We start from the raw sequence: 26,197 nt of genomic DNA on the forward strand, positions 1-26,197 counted from the left end.
GTGTGTGTGTGTGTGTGTGTGTGTGTGGTTACAGGCCATGTGTAATATGGGTCATTGGTTTGCTGACATGCTATATAAAGCTGGTATTTTGACATGGGCCAAAATCTGTGATGCACAAATCCCAAAGGCGGTGTGCCTGTGTGTGTGTGAATGTGAGCTAATAAGACAAGAAAACATACAGTAGGCTTTGATTCATTACTATGTAAGTACTGTGTGGTCTGTTCTACCAGGAAATGTGTGCCTGCACCGCTCAGTGGAGCTGGGGGCTTCATGTAGAAAACATATGGTCTTTAGAGAGGGAGACAGATGAAGGATAATCCCTTTGGCAGTCTAGCACACACACACACACACACACACACACACACACACACACACACACACACACACACACACACACACACACCCACACACACACACACACACACATATAATCTAGTCCTGCATATGTGTGCTTTGTGAGTTTAACACCGTTTAAAGCTTGGTCCTCGAAGGTCTGCTTTTTGTCTTAATTACTTGTTTTTTCAGCCTGCTTTAGCTTGCTGCTCTGCTGCACTTTATCTGACAGTAAATCAAGCAGGCTGACATGAGAAGAGCTCCAGCTTCTTCCTTTTAGATTTTAGGATGGAACTAAAGAGCCTTCCCCATTCTTTGCATAAAGGAAACACTATAAATGACCCCTGTGCCTCATGCCCCACACGTTTTTCTTCATACTCCACACATTAATTCTGTTCCCGACGCACTTGCTACTGTGCAGCTTAGAAATGGAACAGACAACAAAACGGCTCTTAGCGTTCTGCGGTCCCAGTTTGATTTGACCGGGTCAACACAGATACAGGCGCGGGTTACATTTGAAAAAGCAAATAAAAGGAGCACGCTGTGATTTGTGGCTCTATTGGCTCATCCAGAACTCAAAAGTCGTTGAGGAAATCCGATTCCTCGTCAACTAAGCTGAACTTTGACTGAAACATCAAGTCAAAATGCTGCAACATAATCTCCACAATCTCCAGGGAGACACCACAGGAAGAGTGTGGGAGAGTTAAAAATTACACTCTTCCTGTTCCCGTCTAAACACAGACATATTAAGCTTTAATTATTCTCTCCAGTGGCTTTGTAATTAGAAGCCAATATCAGGTAGAGCAGCATTATTGGTTACTCAAGCCAAACAGATGAGTTCTATACATCACCCTTCCTGCTCTGCACAGCTATGAAGAACAGCAGGAGGTCAATTAAAAATCCAGCCCACAGGCCAAAGAGGGGCAGTCTGAAGTTAGCCAACTCACACTCAGGCTGCTCAAATTTCTGATGACTAAGAACCAATACACGGAGTCGTCATATGACTGAGAACATGCACACAGCAAGACTTTTAGTGTTTGTAATGTGTCTGTGAACAGGAATCAATGAGGGAAGCCATAAACAGAATCAATAATGGTACTGGTATTAATACAATTTCATCAATATACTATTTAAAGAGCATATGAAGATCATTTTAGCTTGATTTGTTACTACTAGTGTCAAAGGAAAAGCAGCTTCAGTGAAATATTGTTGAGTAGAAAAATGATTTTATTTCACAACTTATTCTTGTGGCTTTCAATCAATAAAATTACTTTATTCCAAACTATAAAACCATCTGCAATGTAATGTGAACAAAATAAAATTCAAAATACAAGTACATTTCTGCTAGAATTAGTGAAATACCTGCATATATAAAAGGATAAACTATGCACGCAGCATTTTCATTTCAAATACTTCAAATCTTACTACAGTTCCAGGTATTTGGTGATAAAAGGTTAACTCGATTAATTACTTTAACTTTTTTTCCTAGTTCTGTACCTACAGCTTATTGCAAACAGGGTTTATAAAAACAACAATAAACTCAGGACATGCAGTGTCTTGGATTTCTTTAAATAATATTTGCTTAATATGCTGCATTTATATATATAGATATATATACACATGTTTGATCAGTGAGTGAAATCCTCTGTGTCATACGACTTCAGCACCAAATAAAATGTCCTGCAAAAAATACAGACATGTGCTGAGAGGGAACCTCCAGCACAGGATCTCTGCCTAATGACTGTTTTCTGACCATCTAGCATCCTGCCTTTGCATCTCTCTGGCCTTTTGCTGGGTGAGAATATCCTGAGGGAAGTATCTCATTATTGTTTCTCTAATGAGCGGAAAGGATGTAGAGAAGGAAAAAAGAGAACTTCTTCGACTCTGTGGAAGTCATTTCAAGGATGCTACCCTGAGATAAGTGGGGAGAAGTATTTAAAAAAAGAGAGGCATGCATCTGCCTGCGAAGGTGTCCCAAACATATACAGTATGAGCTATATGAAACCAGATCAGACAAAAACAAAAATAAAAACCTGAATAAACGCAACCGCGTAACTGTTACCAACATTTCTGAGAACGTGAATGGATCAGTGTCTGTCCCTTGGTCTTGGGAGGTGTATCTGCAGCTCTTAAACTTCAGCTGTGGTAGTTCAGTCACCATTGTAGCAGAGTCCCTAACTGTTGAAGGGTCTGGTGTTTCTGTCAGGATAGTGTTCTGAGTACTGGGCCTCCATTTCCTCCATCCAGGCCATGCTCCAGTCCCAAGCAGAAACAGGCTCCAGTTCGCCGAATGAGTCGCCTTCTGCATGGAAAGATGGGTACAAGGCGCTGAGGGGGGAGGCAGGCGGAGAGAAATCTAAACACAGGAGAGGACAACATGTTGACATTTCAATATCAAGCATGTGTCTGTGTGTGCGCGTGTGAAACTTTATTTGCCTTTGGAGAAGCAAACATTTCGAGCCCTCTGAGGAGCACCTTTCATGATGATTCTCAGGGGTGAAATGAACATTTCGAAGCTTCTTTGAAGCAGCAGTTTGTCCCTGAAAATAAAACTTTTCTAATTTGTTTGAGGCTCTGAAGCAAACCGAGCCAATTCACACCAACCGCTTTGTGCAGTCCAGTGGTAGCAACAAATTTCAAAGAGCTCCGAGCTCACGTCCAGAAACAAAACACAAAAACGACGCTGAAGCCTTGAAGCTATACAGGCTCTGCCAATTAATGTGAGAGTGTGAAAGTGCACCAATCTGTGACAAGCCTCTTCCTGCTGTTTTCTTAGGATTAATCCACACTGTACCCTTCAAGCTAGGTCTCAGATAAGTACACTGAACCTGTGTGTGCACTTAACTGCACAGACTTTTTTTTTATTGGTAACTGTAAAGCAAAACATTTTAAATGTTACTGAAAACACAACTGATAGGATGTCCTGAACACCCAGAAAATTTCACTTGACATACAATAAAATGAACCCATGACCTGATTCCATCATTGCACAAATGTTAAAAACGGGTACGGTTTGGCTGCATGTGATCCACAGCTTTGTACTCAAAGTAACTCAGAGTAACTGCGAGGGAACATAATCAGCTGCAGAGAAGCCACTTCAAGAGTTTTCATACTGTGTGATAGAGTGAAAATCATGCAAGGCAGAACGTTGCCAAAAGTGAGTGTAGTGAGTGGAATAAAGCTGCACGGACCCCGAGGGAGGGCAGGGTGACTGATGAGTTGACAAAGAGGGAAGTAGATGACTCATCTGGAGGTTCAATCTGTTGAAAGGTCCCTAAGTAATTGCCTGGTGCCACTAGATATTAGACTGAATGAGTTTTTGTCTTTGCACAGGGGGCACGTGGACCAAAGCAGAAAGTCTGCTCAGACACGTTTCTGCACACAGTGAGACATCAGAAATATACGAAGAAGGCCAGAGAGGCCAAGCTACTTCCACAAAGCATTTTCACAACATTGTAACCCTCCATACCAACTTAGGGCTGCTCTTCCTTACCATTGAGCATCTTTCATAGATGAAAGGCCCCATCTAGTGGCGGAAAGTGGTAAGTACAACAGCGTTAGTGGTTTTGCACTTGTTTGTTTTCATCCATTCCAATAGAGACTAAAAGCAGCAGCTCACAGCTTTGTTTATGTCACATGAAAAATCAGTGATTCTGCACATGGAACCTGAACTTTTGCGCTATGAGACAACAGCACATCAGCTGGCAACTACACTTTATCATTTCAAAGTTCAAATTGTTTTTTTAGTAACTGAATCATTTGATCTTTGTTTATTTATCATTCATAAATAAATAATAATGCTCCAAAGGATAGAGCAGTTCATGAGGAGCCACTGGTAGGAATGAACTAAACCAAACCAACTTGTCAGTGTATTGAGACACTGCTCTGTATAAGTTCTGTGTGCTACAGGGCTCCATTGTGCCTCAGGAGGTACACTTGACCTTCTATTATTTTGAAGGTCTGTAGTTTGATCCCCTGTTTTCTCGAGTCCACATGCTAAAATGAGACACACACTTGTTAGAGTGTGTGCGTCTAATAATTAGCAAAAGTTTATGGCATAGACTAAAGTGCTAAATGAATGAATGAACTAAAAAGTACGACATAAACATGAGTCTGTTTATCTTTTAGTAAAAACTATAAGCCACAGTTTATGCTGACTTAGGTATTTCTCCTTCTTACGTATCTTTTGTCCTGATACTATAAAAACTTAAACGAATCCTTCGGAAAGCAGCCTCCAAATTGTTTTCTTAAAATATAAACTTTTTAAAAACAAATGTTTTTGTGAGTAAATGAGTTTAAAACACAGACAAAATATAGATGGGTGACAACACTGAACACACTGATGGTTCAGGACTACAAGTTGTTGAAAGTAGCAGATTAAAAAACAACTCCACAGGATCACTTGTGGGAGTTCTGTAGTTTTTTAAATAGTATTTTTACTAGTATTTTATAACTTAACCCCACCCACTAAGTGCCGTGGGGTTAGGTTAGCTGGTCATTCAAAAAAGCTCACATAACTGTGCGTAGTTAAATCTCATTCATTTCCACCATCATCTCATGAAAACGGATGTTTTTATACATTTTTTTGCCACAACTGATTTTCCTATTTCAAAAGTGACATTTCTGCTGTTTACCTGACAAAGAGGCTCCGCTCATGCTCTCCGCTGCCATGGCCAGGAGATGAGCAAAGTTAGCACTGTCATTAGTGTAGCAGCTGTCCACGGAGCTGATGAGGCTGGTTCGGGCACTGGACAGGTTGCTGTCCATGACTGAGCTGATCGTGTTCCACAGAGAGCTGTCCCATTCGCTGTAGCAGGAGGAAGGCGAGCTCTGACGGCAGGCATGACGGAGACTATTTAATGGAGGTTCGGGCTCAGTGAAGGCGTCGTGCACCTGAGCAGAGCGAGTCGGCCCGCAGATGTAATTCAGCGTCGAGGCAAAATGACGGGACAGGGAAGGACGCTGCTCTGGCAGGGCACTGCTGACACAAAGGAGCAGAATGGTCAGCTACAGTAACTGTGCATGCATCTGTATGTAGGCTGCATACAGGAGAAACTAAGCCGATACGCAGAATAATATCATGGAATAGTCATTATAGTGTTCACCTTTGCTCAGTGCTGACTGTAAATGGATTCATTATGGCTTTACCTGCATCTCTCTGGTTTAGGAGTGAGCTCCAGGTACTCAGCAGCTTCCTGTGCTGTCAGCATGCTGCCCTGTTCATCACTCTGTGACACAGAAGATAATGCAGTGCACAGGTGGCTGTAGGATGGGCAGATGTTCTTGTTGCTGGGTCCCAGTTGTCCATGGGGGCCTGATGCAGGACACACTGACTGAAGAGAGCCCATGTCCATTGTTAGCTTTGTGGAACGACTAGAGCTGAGGGAGACGCAAACAGACTGTAAGACTTGTGTCTTTTTTTTTTTCTGTCAAACAACCTTTAGAAATACAGGAAACCACTGTATACATCACACTGTATAAATGGTATCACTGATTTTTATGCTTTCTTCTCACATTTTGTTAAACATAACGTAACACAAGCTTAACAAAATATATCATGTAAGACTTAATGTATGATTTTATTGAGGTTAGAAGTGCTCGTAGCTGCAATTCATTGTCACAGGAAGTTTTTTTTTTACATAAAATATATTTATGAAAATGTGAAATTAGATAGCTAAGTTAATAAAGTGAACCACCACTTGTTCATAAAAATTGTTGTTGCTGTCTTTATCTCCTTTATTTAATCAATTCGCAAGCAGAGGTCAGACACAAACACTATTCATGCCAATAAGCTTATTCTTAGCTGTCTTTATCTTTGTACCTTTCTATACATAAAAGTCTACCAACTACATAAAGAAAAGAATAACCATTCAAATATGATAAAAGAAAAAAAACTTCAGAGCTTTGACTTTTCTGCTCTGTATAGTAATTAGGTTCTACACAGGAATGGTAAATGGTAAATGGCCTGTATTTGTATAGCCCTCTACTTAGTCCCTAAGGACCCCAAAGCGCTTTACACTACATTCAGTCATTCACCCATTCACACACACATTCACACAGTGACTTGTAGGAAGTGACTTGTAACAGAGTGCTAAACAGAGAGCACAAGAAGTCAGTGACAAGAAAAGACCACCACGTTAAACTATTCCATGTTTCAAAGCGAGTACCTAGTACAAGGGCAAAAACAACCTGGTATGTCTGTGATATAGTGTAATGCTTTGTAAGCAAGTACAGAGAATATAAAAGATTTGTTTAACATGCAGCTGAACATTGATCTGTGCGTTTGACTTCTGCAAATTAAAAAAACAAAACAAATATTTGACTCTATTCAACAATTTAGTGAATTTCTTCCTAATTATGAAATATTGAGTTAATCCTTTAATATGTGACACGATGTCAAAGAAGCCTTTAACTAACAAAATAAATCAGTTCATCCTCATTTATGTCCATGCAAACCAATATCTGAAACAACTCCCTGAGGTCCTTCAATACTAGACTAATACAGAATAGACTACTACAAAAATAAACAAGTAGTTGAACTGATCAAAATGTTCTGCATCAGGCAGCTTAATTACTGGAAGTACTGGGATCAGTAACAACCACAATTATAAATATACAAGGTGTCATAAATTAATGACAACTTTACTGGTTACACTTCCAAACTAGCAGTCTTCTTGTGTCCTGTGTTTTAAACTCAGTGTTACACATATCTGCAAATAGGATCCTTATCATTGTTCTCCTTAAGTGTTTCCACTAAAGTGGGCACTTTCTGGGACAGAAACATACTCAAAGCACCGAAGTCTAAGTCATCGCTGGCCATTAATGGATGGCTAAAAAAATAGAAGATACATGGCAGGAAGCAGGAAAACTTTGCTAGATTTTTTAACATTTCTTCTGGTTATTTGCATAAAACAACTGAAACATTGCATAGAAAGAAATATTAAAATACACACTACTGTAATGCTTTGCAACCAGAGGGGCAGGACATATCCAGGAGGTATGAGAGAAGGTGGGAGGATTTGTACTGTTGTAGGATATTTACAATATAAAGTGAATTGAGGACATTGTTGTTGTCGTCTGGTGCTATGTAAATAAAACTGAACTGAATTTCAGTCTTTCATTCTGGACTAGCTAGCTAACATTTTCAGAGGGCTCAAAGTTCCCACTGTGACAAAACTAAAGCATACTACTGTCCAACTGAGTGAACCACAATCACATCTATTTAACAATTTCAGAGTTTGAACAGTGTGTCCCAAACTGACTTGAGGGTCATATTAAGGTTAATCTCACATCGCTGTCACAGTGACAGCTAGTGTCTGCTACAGATTAGTAAATACATTCTGTTTTTATCAGTGGAATTGGAGAGGTTACAAAAACAGAGGTTTTACTGTTGAAGAGTTTACTGTTACTCTTCAAAAGTACCTGAACAAACAAACTCACAGCCTTAGAGTTAAAGGTAGTCTGCATTCTAGCTGCACTATAGGAAGGAAATATCCTGTATTATATAGATAATGTACTACCTTTATGCCAACTAAACTATCCTAAAGACTGACGTATACACTGGTTTTTATAGGGTTATCTGAAAACCTGCATTGTCAAGTCTAATTTTTCAGTTGCTGATGAGGAGTCAGAAACAACTAAATCTGTTTTTTTTTTTCATTATTCCCCTTCTACACAACACCTGCATTTCCCAGAACAACATCTCCATTCAACCCTCTAACACCCAGTCTGAGTGTTTATCTCACCCTCCATCTGAGGTGAGGCTTTGCGTGTCAGTGGCGTCCTCGGTGGGTACTGGGGGAGGGGGCAGCAACATGTTCATAAGATGTAGTGATGCTGAGTAATGCAGCAGACGAGGACAACCCACAGGTTTACCACTGTCTGGATGTCCACCTGGATACACCATAGCAAACCATAGCAAAGTATAATTATCCAATAATTCCTTTTATTCCAGATTCTATAAGCATATTTTTAAATTTCGGGACTACAAAAAAGTTTGATCTGTGTACAAAATGTTTTTTACACTTCCACGAGGTTTGTGGACAATAATGATTTAATTACACAGATTGAAAGTACCGTGCTGGAGAGCTGGTATGTGACTATGTCCCTGGGTTCTTGTTGAAAGTATAGGGACACTGCTCACTGCATGCAGCTCTGTGGAGAAAACCAATTGGCCAATTCACGTTACTCAAGAAAGAAAGAAATTAACACTGCATTTCCAGATATCCACTGTTCCATATCTACCTTGCTTGCTGTGGTTCTTTTCCCATGATTCCCTTAGCACACCCATCTTGGGCTGGGGTCGTATGGCCTGTTTCCATGGCAGAGCCTCCCTGCTGATGATGGGTGAGGGCTTGCTGGCAGGATGAGTAAATATCTGGATAGTTTCGGCTCCTTCTTTGTGGGGCAAACCATGAGACATTTTAGTGACACGTCCCGGACTGTTGAAGGTCTTAAGACCACTGCCCATGAGGTCCACGTAAAAGGTGCCGTAGACACCGCAGCTATCGGTCACAATGGGAACGGTCGACTCCAGGCAGCTGCTGTCCTTCTTGGATGAGACTGGGAGGCCTAAGAAAACAGAGAGATTTATAAGAACACAAGTAGAACAAAAGGCTGCATCCCAAATTGCAAAATACTGCATGGGTTTAAAAGGTTTCTATGTTTCACGCATTGGGCCACAAAGTCAAGCTCGGCAGTAATCCCAGAAATGAGTTGAACAAACACAGCTGTCAAATCTTATATACGACGAACTATCTGAGCGGCTTTAGCCTGCACACAGATGCCTAAGAATCTTACAGATGTAGCACCTTCAAGCTGTTCTACAACCATCACTTCTTTTCAGGCTTTGTCTTTCTAATCACTGTAGTAGCTGTGGCCATTAAGGCCTGTTCTGTTCTACTCTGGGTCTTGCTGCTGCTTTCCCTTCTTGCAGCTTCATGTGGCACAGCCATAAGGTGGTTAGCAGTGTCACTTCCTGGTTTGAACCTCAACTGGAGTTTGCAACTCTGTGGAGTTTGCATGGTCTCCCTGTGCCTCTAGGTATCCTGGCTTCCTCCTATAGTGAAAAGGCATGCATACTGGGTTAACTGGATATTCTAAAATGACTGTGGATGTGAGGAAGCTAAAGATGGTCAATAAAAGAAGCTCTGCATAAATGTGTCTGTTCATCTCAAACAGTGCTGTCATAAAGCTCCTCCCATGTTTGGATCCAGTCTTTACATTACTGCCATCTTGTGGCTACATTTAGGTATTGTCACTGAAAGCTGTGCTTATGCTCACTGGAAACTGAGCACAAAGTATACCGGCTCAGCTATCACTGCTCTGGAATCAGCTAGGATCTCCGCTTTGTATGAAAACGCAGTTTGCATTAGCCAGTAAACATGCTTTGGTGATTCAGCATCAGAACAGTTTCAAATTAACATCCAATTAAATGTCTGCCCACCTGCTGTGCCAACACTCCACAGTCATTTTCATTAATATTTGGATTCCCCGCATAGATATTGACAGTTTACCTGTACTTAAAATGAGCTCAATATTAAACATATCCAGGATTAATAGTAATTCTTTTAACACCGATGGAGTGTTTACAGTGAAAATAGAATATCAATCATATATATTTCATTTTTGTTTGAGCAATTTGTATATATTAAAGCCATTTCTTATATTTTGTAAACTGTGTAATATATATTGTATTATTTAATTAGTTCAGTCTGTTACTGTTATTGTCTTGAAGCAAATGTAGCCAAATAATTTCCTCAGGGATTCATAAAGTATTCTGATTCTAAACTGCCTTTCTGTACCACAGTCACCACACGCCTCTCGTGTACATACAATGTTACACACAGTGTAATGTCTATGTGAGAATAGCACATGTTGTAGTCCAGTAAATTCAATCCAGCAGCACAATTTCAGACAATGTCCTAACCTAATTCTCCAGATTGTTTTACATGACGTCTGAAAACAGCTTATGTAGCATCATCAGAATCATTGGTTGATTTTTTTTGTTTCCTCAACTGTAAGCAAAAAATCTTTGGTGGATTTTAAGAGGTCACCACGAACCCAAACAAGTAAATCTAGTCAGGTCTGCTGTAGGACAGCAGTTTGGGAGAAAGAAGTCATCATCAGTCTACTGTTTTGCAGTCCATACTCACTGGTGCTTCGGATTCCTGGGTGATGCTGACCTTGGGCCCATAGGTCATGGTACTTTTGACTCAAAGAAGGTCTCCAGCCTCCGGGGATCCACGGTGAATCTGGAGCTGCCATCCTGGAGAGAAACCAAATCAAACCAAAATGAACTCGCTGTAACCAAACGTCAAATATTAGAGACGTTTTTATGCTGTAGCATAGATTCATTATCTCCATATAATATTTATAAGAATCTCACTTTGTGTTCTCTACCATGGATACCGTGGAATTCTTGTTAACAAATGGCTTTTTGCTTTTGAATAGTACAAAACACTCTGACAGTAGAGGGGAAGATGAAGCATGTTCGATCCCCGTCTGCTCCAGTCTGCATGCAAGCTACTAACCCCGAGCTGCTTCATATGAATACGTGTGAATGTTTGGTAGGAGAAGTGCTTGTGCGAGTTATGTAAAGCGCCATAAGTGCTCAGAGTAGAAAAGCGTTATATAAGAAGCAGTGGTGCTCTAGTATTTACCTAACCATAGTCATGTCAGAGGCTGGCACATCCCGAGTTTGAATAAGAAGGCAGCAGTACGGCAAACCATGCAATGATGGAAGCAAGAGAAAAAAATGAAGGTAACTTGGAACAATTTTGAACTTTTTTTAGAGTGAATGCAGCCATCTACGAAGCGCCTTGAGGCGACTTTTGTTGTGATTTGGCGCTATATAAATAAAATTGAATTGAATTGAATTGAATTGAGGGGTTGGTGAGTTTATTTTCTACTAAAAGTTGTAACACCATTTGGTGGTTTCTGTTCAATATTTTGTGATGCTCGTGTTTCGAAGGGTTAGGTCACTCAGTAATTCCTGTGTAAAGTATTGAGTCAGTAAAAGGAGTCGTTCCCTTTAAAGCTCACACAGATAGATTTAGGAAAGTACTGGATGGAGGAAAAGCAAAGAGGACTGGTTCTTACGTAGTGCTTTTCACTAACATTCACAGATGAACGCATTACAGAGAGTTCAGTATCCTGTCCAAAAATGCTTAGTCATTAAGTTAAGGATCTGACCATCAACCTTCCAATAGGCAGAAGACCTGCTCTACCTTGTACCTATACTACCCCCCCCCCCCCCCCCCCCCCCCCAACATTTCTTTTCCAGGTGAATACTTTTAGGTGGTGAAAACAGATTTTGCTTCTGTTCCGCCTACTGCTTACTTCCTGTGCTTCTTCAACGCGCCATCAACTAAAAGCAGGTGTTTTTTTGTCTGTAAACAAACATCTAAGAGAATGAATGTAATACATTTAACCAGCTGTCTTACCAACACTTTAAAAGCTGACTTGCTGACTATAATTCAAAGTGGTTTGTATACATTCAAGACACTACTTGAATGAATGTAAAGCTGATTCATCCACACTTGGTTTTAGTGGTTTGAATGTATTCCTGTCACTTTATTGTCGCAACAGAATCGAATATGCGTCTTCTTTTCATTTTACCTGTGTTTTATAATGAGATCTTCACCGGCTAGTCTTCGCAAACCTAAAAATAAAGGAAGATATAGTATCAACAAAATATGCATATTATTGTTTATCACAAAGCCTTTGTGGGTGTATTGGAGGTTCAGCTTTTTCTTTTTACTATGGTGAACATTAAAGCCTTAAACTCATACCTTTAGCCTTGCCAGGTCTTGGTATCAGCTGACCGGTCCTGCTGTGGTGTCTGAAGAGACAGATCGCTGCACCCATCAGAACACACCACAAGACGGCGCCGATGCTGCCGAGCAACACAGGGTCCTGAAGAAAGGCCAGGACCGGGGACAAACGCCGCCTCTGGCTATCTGCCTCGGGTAGTCCACCTAACTGTGAGTCTGAGCAGCAGAATGGAAGCACATTATGAATGAATACAACCCAGTCTGAGAACACACGCTGGTCTTTATCTGTCCTGATACAGAAATAAAAAGTTGACAGCTGTATTGCTCACTGATGACAAATCCATGAGGGTCACTCAGCATTCCTACTCCAGCCCCATTGACTGCTGCTATGGTGACCCAGTACTGCTTCCCTTGTTTGAGGCTAGAGATATGAAGGCTCAGTTGGCTACTATCCACAGTCCAGTTTTGGTACTGCTGCTCTTCGGGCTCCACACACCACACCTGAAGAAAGTTTGCATCTTTAAGAGTGAGATTGAAGCTTGTATCCACCCCAAACATGATCAAAATCATTTGTGTGGATAAAGCTTTAATCACTAAACAATTCATCAGCTGCTCCACATGGACATACCAGTAACTGAGACTCCAGTTATAACAGAATAAAACATTCCTACTAAGAACCATGTGCTCTTCTTTATTAAATATTTAATATGTCTACAATACAACACATTTCTTCCATCACAAAGTTTGCCTCAGAATCTTAGTGCACAGTGATTGGTTAATCTGTTTCTTGTTCCACTTGCTGATTAATTCTTCCATATATTTGTATGCAGGACTGTTTGTATCCCATGTTTCCCTCTTAAAATGACTCCAGCATGATTCATTACAATCTGTAAGGATTTATGTTTCCCTGAGGGTTTCAACAGTCTGCTGAGCAGATAACTGTGTCGTGCAGTCCTACTGTAATTACCTGGTATCCCTGTAAGATCCCATTGTGGGTTACAGGAGGAGGAGGCTCCCAGCTCAGATGGATGGTGTTATTCTGCTCATGATTGACTGTTACTGACACAGCCCGAGGAGAGGCACTGGGCACTGTAAACAGAGCACTTATTATTACCAGCAAAACACAATGAATATTCTCACATCACAAAGATAAAGTAAAAACCTTTGTCACCTGTCTCAGAAACTCTCAGGTGCCGGGTGTTGCTCTCCCTCCCATATAAGCCGCTGCCATAAGGCCGAACTTTGAAATCATACTTGTAGCCTCTCTTTAGGGGGCCCACCTGAGCCTGGAAGCTGGGGAATGTCACCTTCTCTGCTGCCCAGTCTGAGCTGGCAGTGAGCAGAGAGCGATACAGAACCTCAAAGCCATCAAGGTAATGCGGCTGCGCTGGGAGTGACTGGAGCTGGTCAGGGAGAAAATACAATGTGGATCGTGTACGTGTCATACTCCTGCATTCTTTCTGACACGTGGTGCAACAGCTTTCCCTTACCTTCCACTGTAAGAAGGACATGTTAGAATCAGGGGCCATGACGGTGACGTTCTCCAGAATCACACGCAGGGATGACAGCTCTTTGTGGAGGTCTTTCTGCTCAGTGTTGGCAGCCTCTGGAAACACAAGTGGTTTATTCAAACCCATTGCATTAACCACAGATGATTGCAGCAGTGTGTGAGGACCTCTCTGTTGCTGGCCAGATTGTGCAGTGAAAATTCACTAGCCAACGTTAACCTAGAGCATACTTGTTTCATGAATTCATTCACACAGCAAGAATCTACCGCTGACATAGAACTGCAAGGTTTCTTTGAACACAAACATGTTCCTAAAGACTCTAAACTTACATTACAGATTCATAAAGTCTTTCCACTGATACTTCAAATCCCTCAATTGCTAACCAAAGGATAAACATCATTCTTCACCCTCATTTGGTGCAATGATGATGGTAGGGAGATTGCTAAACCCTCACAGCTGTTCAGATGGACGGAGATTTTGCAGTTATGAAGACCATAACATATGATTCACATGGTTCCCTCTCTGTTATTTTTCATTAACTGCTCAAATCTATGAGTAAACATTTTAACATCATGTGCATTGGACAGTGCAAAGATAAGGATTTTTTTATGGAGAGGTGTTTAAGAAAGGTGTATGAGATGAATAAATATCTTCAACTGTGGCATGCATAAGCACTTTAGTATCTGCAAGTGAGCATATTATAATGTCTGAAGCTGAACTAAGGTATTTTTTGCATCATATTTTTGCATATACAATTGTGGTAAGTTATTTTTCAGTTAGACAACAGATACTCGATGACAGAAAACACAGTTGATTGTCATGGACAACTCCAACACGAGTTTCAAAAACTGCTTCAACTCATTCAAATGCAAATGCATGCAGCAAAGCACGCCCACAGCTTATAAGATCTTACTCCAGAATGAGCAGCTGTGCTTAACATTTCTGCTATTCTTCAGCTTTTTACTGACCAAATCAGCTAATTTATGAAAAACACCTCTGCCTTTGCATCCTGTATATAATGTCACTTTGTTTTAATAAAAAACCTACAGCACGTTCTGGGAAATTACTGTTCTCTCCTTCATGTGCAGACCTTTGCACAAAGACGAACAATAATCTAATCACAAACCTACTTCCCAAGTGTGGACTTACTACAATCGCGTCTAAATTACAGAATTCAGAAGACTACAACTAAAGTCGTAGACACCACATGATGAAATGAATTAGTTTCAGCATATCAAATCATAACAATCATGTCTAAACTGTGGCTCTGACTGCTGTAAAACAGAAATGTCACTGTGTGAAGGAAGCACTCATTTCCTACACTTAGAGTAATCGTAGGAAAACATTCTGACGGCCCACACTGAAGCAGAGTGTTTTTAACATTCATCGAGTGATTGTAAAACACATGACACCAGATATATTTTAACAGCATTATCATGTAACCTCACCTTCAACTAGTAGCTGTGCACTGGCAGTGACCACACCCACATCATTGAGAGCAGTGCAGGTGTACTTCCCGGCATCCAGGGCTGTCACATAATGGATCTGGAGAGTCTGGTCTGGGTTTACGATGTACCTGTGTAAAGTAAAGTAAAGTGTAAAGTGTGCATGTTAGTCCCCGTAGGGAAATAGTTCCTCTGCATTTAACCCATTCACCCAGTGAAGCAGTGGGCAGCCACCAATGCAGCGCCCGGGGAGCAGTGTGTAGGAACGGTACCTTGCTCAGGGGTACCTCAGGGTAGCCGTTCAGTGGAGTCGAACCACCGACCTTCCGATCATGGGGCCACCACTCTACCTACTGAGCTATCCCTGCCAAATCCATGTGCACACATGGATTTGAAATTTCACGTCCCCCTCATCTCGTCTAAAAGAATCAACATTTAGACATAGCATAGATTCAACTGATTTCATTTACAAGCCTCCATATAACTTAACAGCTTGATGTAGACAAAGATTAAGAATAATTTGGACTTTTGAATTTGAAAAACAAAGACTGCTCTGAAGCGCAGTGCTTTTTGGTGTTTTGTGTCTGTTTTACATAAAATGTTAACACTTAAAATCGCCACAGTCTGCAATATTTCCACACCCATAAAGCATAAATGAATATTAGCCAGTGACCATGTGAAAGGGTTCTATATTACCTGCCATTGGGCAGTGGTCCCTGCTCTCTGCTCCAGACCACAGCAGGTGGAGGGTCACCTTTAGCTTGGCAGTAAAACTGGGCAGACTCTCCCGCTCTTACTGATACGTTTTCTGGCTTCAGCACCAGTACAGGCTTGGCTGCAGTACAACAGAAGAGAAACTCAAAACTATGCTTTGCATGTATCAAAGTGTTTTGTTTGCAGAAGGAAAACTTGCATAGGGTAATATTGCTTTGGAATCCTGACATTGCATTGGAAACTAGCGATGCTAACACAGTGATAAGTTGTTTTCAGTTCCTGTCTCACCCAGCACAGAGAGCCGAGCTGCCCTGCTCTCCCTCTCCCCCACAGTGTTGATGGCCGCACACACGTAAGCACCAGAGTGACTTTTCTCTGCAGGACCGATGATAAGCTTCCCATTCAGCTTCTGCAGCGGAAGCACAATGCAGACAGGATGTGGAAACCGCACAGGATCTATACATATATGTACACTTCAAACTGGTGACTTGAGACCATAAACTCATTAGTAGAGGTCACACAACAAAACAGCCAGAAGATTTTCCATCAGACTTCTTTGTGGAACCAGAAGTAACTCCCTGCTGGAAATGTAAAAGCATGCACTTTTTAGACCTCAAAGCTAAATTGATTTGTACTGACCTTCTTTCACAGGCAAACCTCTGCAAATGCATTTATCGAGAATTTATAATCTGACTTTTTTCCAGTTTTTTTAATACAATGGTGATTTTTAGTGAATGAATTCAATCCAGTACTATGCTCTTATCAATGCAAACAGTGTTACCTTAAGAACTATGCATTTACCTCCTGCTGCTGCTGTTATGTTAATCTGACAGCGATGTCTGCACCTGCATCTACAAGGCTGATTTCAGTGCCAGTATTCCTCATCTGATCCGTTTCTACCCTCTAGAGCGTTACTGTCAAACGAATGTAATATTGTTGTCAATTTGATGAGAATTCCTCCAAGAGCTGGCTGCTGTGTTGCTGTTTGTTGGTTTAGCCGACATGACAAATTTCACACTGATACTGGATTGTTTTGACATTCACCTATTTGGATCCAGCTTTTTCCTACCATAGAAACTGCCCTGAAAGAGGTCCTGCAGGGTCATTAAAAGGGTTGGAACATGCACAAAGGTGTGGATGCTAAAGGTCAGAGTGCAAGTTCTTAAGAGGAAACATCATGTGACGGTGCCCGATGCATTTGTTAATAGTTGAGAAGTTCCATTTCAAACAGTTGTAAGAATCTATTTTACACAGGTTATATAGCTGTAATAGATTTATTAGGGGCAGACAGCTCACAGTGTAATGATGATCAGCACTGCTGATGGGCAGCCCATCCTTCTTCCAGACAACATTAGGTTCCGGATGTCCCACTGGGGGGCTGCAGGTTAAAACAGCCATTTCCCCCTCTGCCACTTCCACATCAGTAGGCTGCATACTGAACTCCTCCTTCAACACTGCAAAATCAGAGAGTTCAGGTTAAGCTTACCTGAGACCTATATCTTTGAATACACTGAGAGATAAACTGTCTGCATGAGATAAAATGTCTATTTCTGCACTTGTCCAACCCTCAGCCCAGAGGGTTGGACAAGTGACATTTCCTCATATTCAACCACAGAACAGCCTTGACTCACTCGCATGTAAGAAAGATATGCAACAAGCATGCAGTGTATTTTCTCTCAGTTTGAGCTTGTGAATGTGTCGGAAACCTTTATGAGAGGCATTCCTCTCTGTACTGCAACTTTTCCAGCAAGACAAATTCATGTGTCTCACTGCTCCCATCAACTCCAATTCATATTTTCTGTGGGCTTTACTCATCATTACTGAACCTTTTTTCCCAAGTAAAATAACCAGACATCTACCATAAATGGCCATCCTCTGAATGGGGAAATATCCTCTTCATTCTTATTGCTTTTTACTTTTTAAGAAAATTTGTTTGATCTCAACATTTTTAACATTTTCTCATTAACACATTTTATTTTTTAATTTATTTTGAATAAATTTTTATTTAAACAGAAATCATATTAGTCTGTTTATTTAATCAGACAGTTGACCCACATGACATTTTGCAATTTTAGACGCCAGAATATGAAGGATATTATCTATTATATTAATCATATCATTATATATTATATCTATTCTATGAACATAGTGAAAAGCTATACAAACATAGAAGGTTTTATAAAATAAACTCCAAAAAGGAATACATTATTTTAACTACAAATAATGCATTAATGAACATTCATGAACAACCATCAATCTGACTGTGATATAAAGGCTGATGAGTCAGACCTACCATGTGAGACTGGAGTAAGATGAATAGGTAACAGGGTGGCTTAGGGAGTGATATTGAGCCAGGTGGTTTGAAATGTTGGGAGTTCTGGTCCTCATACTGTAGGGACTGTTGTTGTGAAGTAGTGCTGTATAAATCCAGCTGAGCTGAATTTACCTGAAGTGAACTGAATTAAATCAACAGCTCACTGGGACACTGTTTGACTCCAGCAAACACTGACACTGTCTCTCTGTGACTGTAACCACGCACGTCTTCATCACCTCTCTGTACGAGTGTCTGTGTGATGTCTTTATTGCCCCACCTCTGTTTTCTGATTAGGGTTTCATCTATTGTCTTTTTTAGAGAAAAACAAATTATAAGCGCATCTAGAAATTATTTTTAAGATGCATGCATCCAGCCAAACACTTGTCTGTACTCGGGCGAGACTTGAGAATGGATGCTTAAAAAGCATTCCGATGTTCAAAGACACAGAATTCTCCTGTGGAAATAAGGCTGATGTGCTTGGAAGAAATTCTACTGTCAATTAAGTGCTTTAGCAACTGAGAATATCAAATATCTCAGCTGCTAAAGCACTTCATTACTGATTACTATTTTTGCTAAAAATGGAGTTGGAAATAAGTCTAGAGACAAACCAGAACAGGAGACAGGAAATGTGTTTTGATTGGTTCAGTAATGAAACTATGTGAAAAATATAGACATAAACCCCCTAGATCAAATTAATTTTACACATACTGCCCAAAAGTGGGCCAGACCTGTGAAAATCTCATTTCTTGCAGTGTGAAGCAGTTTGTCTGCACATTTAGTCCCTGACATATCTCAATATAAGAAGGAAACAAAAGTGCAATTTCAACAGCGTCTCTTACTATGCCGTTTTTCTACGTGATAAAGAAATGATGCTGTAGTAAATGAAGTAATGAAGTAAACTCTGTCAGCATGACTGTTGGGCTTGAATTGTATGAAATAAATGCGTAACATTAGAGAAGTTTAGTTAATTTCCTTAATTCAAAGAACATTTCCTATTTTATTTATTTATTTATGTCTTTAACTGGATACATTGTAAAAAAACAGACACTGATAAAGTAGAGACTGAAACAAAAGGAACTAATTGCTTATCTGTTACTTCATTACTCTAATGTGAATGACTGTGTGCGAGGTGCTTATCAGTAGTAAAATCCTGAAATTACGAGTAAAGTAAGGGATTACTATTGCAAAAAAAGTAATTAGATTACAGTTACTTTCCCGTAAGCATGCTGTGTTAATGCGTTACTAAACCGTGATTTTGCTTGTGAGAGTGTCTCATAGCAATGATGTAGGCGCGTGCGACGTTCATGGTAACAGACATTTGCAGATCAACAATGGATAATATATAGAGTGGGGGAGAGTATGACCAGCACACAGCGTTTAAAGCGTGGAAGTACTGACCTTACTTTGAGTTTGATTTTGAAAAAAGTGACAAAAACATTAGCGTCTGCTGTACAGTGCGGGGGAAGAAAACTTATTTTTACAGCAAAAAAACCCTTAAACTTCTGAGCAAGTACCAAGCACGCTGCCACGGGAATGTGAAATAGAAAATAGAAGAGAAACCCCCGGATCCCCCCACTGACATGACCGCTGCGGCACTGGGCAAACCTCCACCTGCTCCACTCCTGCTAAACAGGTGAAAATAGATTTACGAACGACAGGACTCAGTGCCAAGTCTTTGATTTTATTTATTTTCTGCTGTGTTTTACTTGCATCTATTTGAAAGAGTGAGTGTAAACACAAAACATTTTTTTTAATATGCTGGACTGTGCAGAAAATAGGTTCAAATGTTAAATGAATTTCTTCAAGTCAAAGACTGTTGCATATAATTACATTTTTGCTTGATGCAATGTGCATAAAGTTAAAGGATTAAAACTAATAACACAAGTTTTAAAAAGAGACTTTTTCATTTGATTACATTTTATATGATGGAAAATGAAAGGTGTATTGTTTTATTACCTATTGAAGTTGTGTATCATGTTTTTTAAAAGTAACTAAGTAACTAATTACTTTTGAAAATTAGTAATCAGTATCAACTGGATTACTTTTTTGGAGAAGTAATCAGTTTACTTTTTTCAAGTAACTTGACCAACACTGGTCATGAACATTTGAACTCTGTGCCTCTGGGAGGCCGATGTTCCCACAGAAGAAAACATGATTGGACCTTAAAACAGACTGCTTATAAAGAACAAGTTTGTTTCTGAGTGTGCAAAAAATTTGACACCAGTTTTTATACTTTGAGTGGTTATTTTTTATTATTACTCTCAGTTTTTTTGCAGTATTTGTATATTTGAACATTCAGTGTCATTTTGGTTTTCATTTAACTTTATGTTGCTTTTAATTCAGTGTTTCTATGTTGTGTGGTGTCTTGTAATGCACTTCATAGGTCTTGTATTTTAAATGTATTATATAAATTATTAAGGTTGTTACTACTCATGTTTAAGGCAAACAACTATTGATACGTTGTAAAAATATAAAATAAATACGAAATATGACTACAGTGTAGTTGCACTACGATATGATTATTTAAGGACTACATCTTTGCATGATTCATACATACACGCAGACACCAGATGTTCTTGCAGACCCTCATTTATCTATAAGGCCAACCACCCTTTAAGCCAACTTTCTTCTGATTGGTTACCTCGTGCACATCATGTTTCTGTGGAGCCTTGTATATGAAAAGACTAATCTAATCAAAGTGTTTTAGTTGTCAGTTAGACAGACAGTTCTTTTTATGCCTGTAGGGAAATATTTTCTGTGGTACAGCAGGTCCTATGAGTAGCCACACATGTCCCAGTCTCACCTGCGATAAACAGCGATGCATTACGGCTGGTGTCCTTCCCCGCACTGTTCCTAGCCACACAGGTATAGACACCCTCATGCGACTGCCCCCGTCTTCCCCCTTCCACGCTCAGAAAGAAGAGGCTCCCGTCTGAAAGGATCATCGGCTGCAGCTGGCCATCTCTCTTTGCGGTCTCTAGCAGCTGATTGTTGCGTAGCCACTCAATAGTTGGCTTCGGGCTTCCGTCAGCGCGACAGGAGAGGGTGGCAGGATTGCCAACTTTCACCACCACATCAGAGGGGTGGTGGACAATGCGGGGAGGTCTCTCTTCTGCTCGAACCTTGGAACCTGAGGAGGATAAAGAGAGAATTGGTTAAGCAATGCTGCTCATGTTAGCTTTGATTTCCTGAGTTTGTTTCTGTGTGTTTCACAACAGGAGATTTGGTGTAAATTACAGCACTTTTCTCTGTAAGAAGCAAACCTCAGCCCTACACATCGCCACCCCTGAGTTCCAGCCACTAGCAAAACCCACAACAAACAAACGTATGCTCTGCTACCAACAAACAATGTGTATTTGCAGCCAGTTGCAATGGAATGCCATTGTTTGAGCTTCCCATGGGACTGGATACCCAAAGACGGTGCACAGATGGTGATCAGCTTCCTGACAGGAGCGGAAGTCAGAGGTTCTCAGGAACATCCAGGCCAACAAAAGCTGACGGGAACTTCCTCATCAACGGGACATCCGCCACAGAACAAAAGACCATCTTCAAGAGACACTTAATACTCACTTTTGAAAACTTAAAATGTGGGAAGAAACAAAGTCCTACAAGTGTGTTAAATTACATCATTAAATCATCTTAGGTTAGCAAGGTTTGGGAAGGCAAGTTACAGCACAGACGCTGCTTCTTATTTAATTTAGACTATGAAAAACACATGCTTTCAATGTAATTTATACCAGCTGTGTTTAAAGAAAATAATCAGGAAAACAGGAAACTGAATTCACATCTAAACTGAATATTATCTTAATCTGACCCAACATTTTGGGAGTCTGAAATGGGAAAGGACAATCAACAAAACGGCTCTTGTCCCTCTTGAGCTGTTCTTTCATTTACTATAGGCGGAAATGCCTTCCCATTACAGCTAACAATAAGCTGTCCAACCTCATTGTCACTGTGTCCTTTCACATTCAGAGCAAAGGCAGGATGCAGTCAAAATACCAGCATGTCGTGGTCAAAACACTCTCAGGACATTTCTAAAATGCTTTATTCTTGGGAGGTAGGTGGTAATCAGGACGCTCCTGAACGTCACCAACATTTCCATTCAAACAAGCTGCACAAGCTGGGTAACAAATTATGAATTCATAAACTGTTAGAGGTTTACCCAAAGATCAGCTGGCAACAGATTCATTATAATTGTAACTATATTTAAAAAAACAAATCCATTCAGCTCATGCAGCAGAAGCACAATGCAGACAGGATGTGGAAATTACACAACATCCATGCATATATGTACACTTCAAACTGGTGAGTAACTTGAGACCATAAACTCAACAGGAGAGGTCACACAACAAATCGGCCGAAAGATCATTTTACACTTCTTTGTGGAACTGGTCTGTGAGGTCTCGTTAGTGACTTTGACACATTAATTGTCTTACAGTTTTTTACAGTTTATCTGTGCATTGGTGAAGCTGCTAGAATTAAAGCAAGTGGAACCCTGAACACAGACCCTGCAGCAGTATTACAAACATCCCCCTCAAAACTCTACGTTAGGTCTTTTTAGATTTTTCATTTCATGTCAAGGATTCAAAGTAACACATTACAGTTAAAAGGCATGCTCATCTTTTCTAACACAGGTTGTTTAGTTGACAGGAAGAGTTCCAACAGTACTTACCGAGGAGGAGAACTCCAAACACGGGTAGAAATATGTTCTCCAAATAACTTCTGCTCATCATTCTGAGCAGCCAAGTCAACAACCAGGATACTTTCCTCTGATATTAAATTTAAAGCTAACCTGTTACGTAGCATTTACGCCTCATTTTCACAAAATTGCCATTTGAGGGTTTTTTTGGGGTTTTTTTTTTTGTTTTTTTTGTTGTTTGTTTTAAAGTTACCGCAACTATATATATATATCTTAAACTTAATTACTGCTCTATAACGATTACTCCCTCGCAGTCCCAACTCCACACAGCTGGGAGGTGCAGTGAAATTTAGCTTCCTGATGGAATGGTTTTCAAAATAAAACCACGAAAGGTCTCGAGGCACAAGGCTCAATCGTCCCTGAAAGTTGATTCTGTTCACCGGGACATTCCGTTTTCGGTGAACAGAATCAACTTCCTGGGAAGACCACGAAAAAAACCCGCAATGTTAGTATAGAAATTATTATTAGTGTAGAAATAAATATTATTATTGTTATTATTATTATTTGGAAATAAATAATAAATTTATTTGCTTTAGTCCATAAAACTGCATTCTGTGATTTTAATTGATGTGATTTTAATTTGTATTCAAAATGGCAAGGTTTGTTTCCGCTTTTCTGACCACAGAAAGTTAACCGCTACATTATATGAAGCAAACTACTATCTAGATTAATGAATCTGTGTCCCCTGTGTTTATGTTTTAGTAAGTTCTTTTCTCTCGTTGTATCTATTGCAGATACTTTGCAAGAAATTCAGGGTAAAAAGAAGTCACATGTCATCGTGGAAGAAACGTTTAATTACTACATTACTACTGAAGACTCACCTGTTCTCAGCTGCATTTGAATAAAGCACCAAATCCGCACTTAAGCTTAAATTTCAAAACTTACATTTTAACTACTGATTTTATCTACTGTTCTGATTTTATCTGTTTTGATTTTATATACTGTTTTGTTTGTTTGTTAATTAGTTAGTTTGTTTGCTTGTTTTAATCAATTTTAAATCATGCTTTTTATTTGTTTTTGTTTCTAATGTCTCTGTAAAGCACTTTGAATCACCTTGTTGTTGAATTGTGCTATACAAATAAACTTGCCTTGCCTTACAACCAAATGTAAATCGCATAACACTATCAGAAATACCTGAGACCAGCAACGCTCTTTGGATTTTTACATGCCACAATATTACAGAATATAACCAGCTATTGAACAAAGAAAAGTAATGAATAAATGAAAACCTTGTCGAATTAAAATATATTTGCCAGTGATTCTCACAGCACTAATTTATATTCTGTGGAGTCAGTTATAAAATAAATAGAATAAAAGAAAATACATTTCTGATGACCACTGTAAACACTGCTATAAACAAACAAGCAAAACTTCACACTAATATTAATATCAATTTCAACAGTAGAGTTTGGTTTTGCCTTTAAATATTGTATTTTAGGTTTAATCAAAGGAACGGAGGAGGAAGTATTACATTTTCCATTTAATCATGAGCTGTTGTCCATTTTCAGCTTTTGTGCTAGCACTCCTATGTGGCAGGAAGTTTTGAATCTCTCCATGTTTTTATTTAACAATAGAAGGAAACTGTACATCTGCTCCTCATTCATTGTGTCCAGCAATTCAGCTTGAAGGCTTTGTCACAGTAGGTTTTACTATAGCTTTTTGTAGATATCTTAAATTACTGAACTAAAAACAGGTTAGAGATTTTGTACAAATATACAATAAATTGAGTTTTTGATTATAAAAAAAACCATGCCATATAAGAATAAGTTCTACTACATCTCCTAAAGACAGAAAACAGTCCTGATGCTGAGTTACTTCCAAGTTTCCACAGTGAGGACAACTCCCAAATAAATGGACTACCACTAGTTCATTCTTTCTAATGGCGCACATAAATAAAGCATTGTGTAGTGAACTGTGCATTGTGAAGGTCAGAAAGGCCCGGGGCTAAGTGATGGATGTTTATATTGATCCAACAACTTAGGCTGGATGGCCTCGGCATCGGCAAGCTTTCAGCCTACAACAAAGGCTTTAGAGAGGATGAAGGATGAGTCGCCCCTGCAAAAACACAGCCCATGGGAATGGTGCTGGGACCAAGATGTGCGGAGGGAAGGGACCTCTTTCAGGCTGTAGACCAAAAGGTCAGCAAAGGTGTTGGAAATGAGGAAAAGAGGGTGGGAAGGCATTAGAAAAAAGAAAGAATGTGTCAGCTGTAGTGAGGAATGTGACAAAATGTGACTTCAGAGTAAATTCGCTTGTAAAGGAATTAACAATCACTGTCAACACAAAAGGCTGAATTAACTTAATTTAACCCAAAATAGGTTGTCTTTTTTGGCGGCTTAAGATAATAATTAAAGACTGAAGACAACAACGAAATGCCGATCTTAATACACTTAATAAATCTGAGCTGATGTAACTACTATGAAGAAAAAATATAGATGAGACTTTATTACATACAGCCAATGTGTTTTCTCTTTGATGAGACTTACTTTGAAACATAATTGTGAACTGACTTTTTTGCTGTGACATATATAGTACACATCACAAATTTTAAATATGTTTTGTTTAGTAAAACAGTTAGATTTAAATAAACATTGGATTACATTTACAGTTACATTACTTTATCTGGTCATTAACTTAATGCATTTATAGATCTAGAGTTTGAAATGTAAAAAAGAGTAAAAAAAAGTAAACATTTTGAAGAAAAGTTATGATGACTTTTGATTTTCAATACTTACACTTTATGTAACAAGGATGCAAAAGGCAATGTTAGTAACATAGAAGATATTTATCTGTTTTAAAATCACAAATTTAGTTGCAGCTCTAAGCCTGTCAGATGCGCTACATGCCAGCCTATAAGGTGCTGTCATCTACCTTCTCACTTAAAGGTCTTGCACGAAAAGTTTCAGCTCTTCTGCAGCAGAGTGCTGTCTGTCAGCTCTGTGAGTTTAGCACTCACCTTTTCTCCGGTGTGCCCTGTTCCTGTGAGGTGTGTGCTGGTGTCCCCCACTGTGATGAGCACGCTCCTTGAACAGGGTCTTTGACCTCTTGTCTAAACCTGGCTCTGCCGGCACGATGCCATGACACTTGCACCACTTGGAGTACTCTGCACAGGTGCAGAACCAGGACACCCAGAGGAGCCACACACAGACACGCATCTTCATGCTACGGGTCCAGGATGCAATTCCCCAACTCCTTACTGTGGTTCGGCTGTATCAACCATCCCCTCAGTCTACTCTCTACCGTGGCACTCCACAGACATTCAACATGTGACCTATCTTACGCCCCACTTCTTATTTGGAGATTTATGTTTCTCCATATTCCTCAGCTCCTCTTCCCTCCCTTCTTACTCTGGTTGCTCTCACTCTCTCCCTCCTCTTTGGTCTCCACCCCCCCCTCTGAGTAGTAAGAAA

General features: G+C 39.9%; 1 protein-coding gene across 3 annotated transcripts; it reads right to left on the minus strand.

Annotated features, from left to right (window-relative positions):
- Window positions 1-1,519: 1,519 nt before the first annotated feature.
- robo4 (roundabout, axon guidance receptor, homolog 4 (Drosophila)) lies at window positions 1,520-26,177 on the minus strand. Of its 3 annotated transcripts, none has more exons than XM_085419973.1 (19): window positions 25,744-26,177; window positions 20,892-21,218; window positions 17,071-17,228; window positions 16,063-16,183; window positions 15,757-15,895; window positions 15,064-15,191; window positions 13,598-13,713; window positions 13,279-13,510; window positions 13,075-13,196; window positions 12,437-12,608; window positions 12,126-12,323; window positions 11,953-11,995; window positions 10,488-10,600; window positions 8,578-8,904; window positions 8,410-8,487; window positions 8,079-8,226; window positions 5,482-5,712; window positions 4,968-5,311; window positions 1,520-2,635 (listed from the first exon to the last, which is right to left on the minus strand). In XM_085419973.1, exons 1-19 carry the CDS (start codon window positions 25,946-25,948, stop codon window positions 2,508-2,510), a joined length of 3,330 nt encoding a protein of 1,109 aa, XP_085276099.1. In that variant the 5' UTR covers window positions 25,949-26,177; the 3' UTR covers window positions 1,520-2,507. The 3 variants fall into 3 exon arrangements, with proteins under 3 accessions (XP_085276099.1, XP_085276098.1, XP_085276100.1); XM_085419972.1 differs by having other exon boundaries at window positions 1,521-2,689; window positions 25,744-26,173; XM_085419974.1 differs by lacking the exon at window positions 25,744-26,177 and adding an exon at window positions 22,761-23,096 and having other exon boundaries at window positions 1,521-2,689.
- Window positions 26,178-26,197: the final 20 nt, after the last annotated feature.

The sequence above is a fragment of the Rhamphochromis longiceps genome, linkage group LG10 (assembly GCF_057381845.1).
Source record: "Rhamphochromis longiceps isolate RC_006_pf linkage group LG10, R_longiceps_female_GT1.1, whole genome shotgun sequence".
NCBI classification, from domain to species: Eukaryota; Metazoa; Chordata; class Actinopteri; order Cichliformes; family Cichlidae; genus Rhamphochromis; species Rhamphochromis longiceps.

What these genes read in the sequence shown, in the direction of transcription:
- robo4 (XM_085419972.1), bottom strand. Translation starts at nt 25,948, where the DNA reads ATGAAGATGCGTGTCTGTGTGTGGCTCCTCTGGGTGTCCTGGTTCTGC. An exon ending in CAGGGCACACCGGAGAAAAG is followed by an intron (nt 21,219 to 25,743) that starts GTGAGTGCTAAA and finishes TATCCTCCTCAG; the next exon opens with GTTCCAAGGTTCGAGCAGAA. An exon ending in CCTAAACCAGAGAGATGCAG is followed by an intron (nt 5,312 to 5,481) that starts GTAAAGCCATAA and finishes TTGTGTCAGCAG; the next exon opens with TGCCCTGCCAGAGCAGCGTC.